Source organism: Dendrobates tinctorius, unplaced genomic scaffold, assembly GCF_039654945.1.
Source record: "Dendrobates tinctorius isolate UK_male_01 unplaced genomic scaffold, ASM3965494v1 ptg000351l, whole genome shotgun sequence".
Lineage (NCBI taxonomy): Eukaryota > Metazoa > Chordata > Amphibia > Anura > Dendrobatidae > Dendrobates > Dendrobates tinctorius.
In genome coordinates this window covers 869,829-871,842 of record NW_027362017.1, presented here as the reverse complement: position 1 = coordinate 871,842, position 2,014 = coordinate 869,829, and the positions used below count along the sequence as shown (strand labels likewise).

Below are 2,014 nucleotides of genomic sequence, written 5' to 3'. Positions count from 1 at the left end.
GATTTGTCATCAAAAAATATATATTTTTGTCCTTTTCTTAGTATATGAAATAACGTCAGTCCTTTGTAGAGCAAAGTTTTGTAGAGTTTGTACAAAAGTTACAGGCTGCACTGTGTCATTTACATTACTATCACTTTTCCATCTGTGCCAGATATATGTTTGCATGTCTTCAGCCAATTGTGATAAATAGAATAATATATTTAACAACATCCCCCACCCAACAAAAAAATCTCCAGTAAATAATTCTTTGAGTTTTTGTCTTTGAAATTTCTTTGGGCATCTTGTCTAAAAAATCAATGGCCGCCAGAACAGATATTGGAGTTTTCTCATCTTTGGCACACTCCTAAAGTGTATGCTATGACTCTATAGAGTTCAGGGGTGGCTGCAACCCCCATTACCACACCCCTGGCACATTCCATCTTAGGACAACACAGTAAACAACCATTATGACAACTGCATGGACAATCATATTAGTTGTCACCCAGATTTCCAAGACATGAACAAGAAGTGACTCAAGGACCCAGAATTAGGTTTTGTAATGTTCACCACCTTTAAAGAAAAAAGTTACTTCTTTCCATCATTTCCAAAATTATCTTGGCAATTGTGGGTAAAAATTACTCCAAGGTTGTCCATTCTTGGTAGGCTTCTTTTTGTCGCCCTTACCCATTTGATCTCTCTCTTTCTTGCTCCTCAGGCCCCGACCACAAGGCTCTTTGGTCAAAAAATACAACAGGGCATTGAGAAAAGAATTGGCACTGGCAAGAGGCCGGGTTACTTTATAGCAGACTGCCACTACTCCCAAGGCACGACATCCACCTAAAGCTGCGCCACCAGCCCTCATCGTCAAAAAAATAGTACGGGTGACATGGAAAGGCAGGAAACAAAGAGCAAACAGCAGGGTGATGGTGACAATGGTCCGGATAGACTTGCGTCTCTGGGTCACACCTGGTACTGGCCCCGGTACAACACCTCCACGGAGAGTTCGGCACAGAGTACGTACCACTCTTGAGTAACACCAGGCAGTCAGCGAAAAGGGCAAGAAGAAACCTGCTGCATGTAGAAAAAGTCCATATGGCATGTAACGATGAAGATCCACATCTAGGGCATCATCCCAACAAGTCACTACATCTTCTGGACCTTCGAGAGGGCCGGTCCGGGCAAATAGAAGTATAGGGGAGGTCATTGCGAACACCATGGCCCATACCAGTAGGATGGTTGCCCTCACCCAACGCATAGTCTCCAGCCTCATGGAACGCATAGGATGGCAGATGCCAAGGTATCGGTGGAACGAGATACACGTCAAGAAGAAGATGCTGCAATAAAGGTTGAAGTAGAAAAGGAACCGAACCAGACGACACATGGGGTCTCCAAACAACCATCGGTCCTGAGAGATGTAACTGGCAATAAGGAAGGGCAAGGACAAGCTGTACATGAGGTCGCTGAGTGCCAGGTTGAACATATAAACCAAAGATGGATTCCAAGGTCGGCGTAGGCAGCGCGTGAGCACAATGGAGTTCAAAGCCAAGCTGAGCAGAAAGGTGATGATGTAGCAGGTGGGCAGGAAGATGTGCTTGTAGGACTCATCCAGTTGGCATGATGAACCTGGCGATGAGGATGAGGTGGGAGCTGAGGAGTTCAGAAAAGGGGTGAAGGAAGAGGAGGGCATGCTGGATCGGGTGTTTACAAGGTTATGGAGGTCCCAGCATCACTGTGTTGAAGACCTGAGGAAAGTCTGGAGAGATAGAAAGATGGGGATGGAAGGAAAATAAAATAGACAAAATTATTGCGTGTACTAAATACACATTTGCCCCTAAATTCCTTTCTTTCCAATACCCATTCTATGTATTTTTGGAAACATTTATACATGTTGGATTTGTTTGTGCTTCAATGTTTATCACAGAGCTAAAGATTGGAAGGAATCTGCCACAGGTTTTTGTTAAGTAATATGACAGCAGCATGATGAAGGAACAGAGACCCTGATTCCAGCGATGTGTCAATTACGTACTGGGTGCAA

General features: G+C 44.2%; 1 protein-coding gene across 1 annotated transcript; it reads right to left on the bottom strand.

Moving 5' to 3' along the window:
* Positions 1-265: 265 nt before the first annotated feature.
* LOC141075432 (P2Y purinoceptor 4-like) lies at positions 266-1,777 on the bottom strand. Its single transcript, XM_073562473.1, has one exon. It carries the CDS (start codon positions 1,664-1,666, stop codon positions 590-592), a length of 1,077 nt encoding a protein of 358 aa, XP_073418574.1. The 5' UTR covers positions 1,667-1,777; the 3' UTR covers positions 266-589.
* Positions 1,778-2,014: the final 237 nt, after the last annotated feature.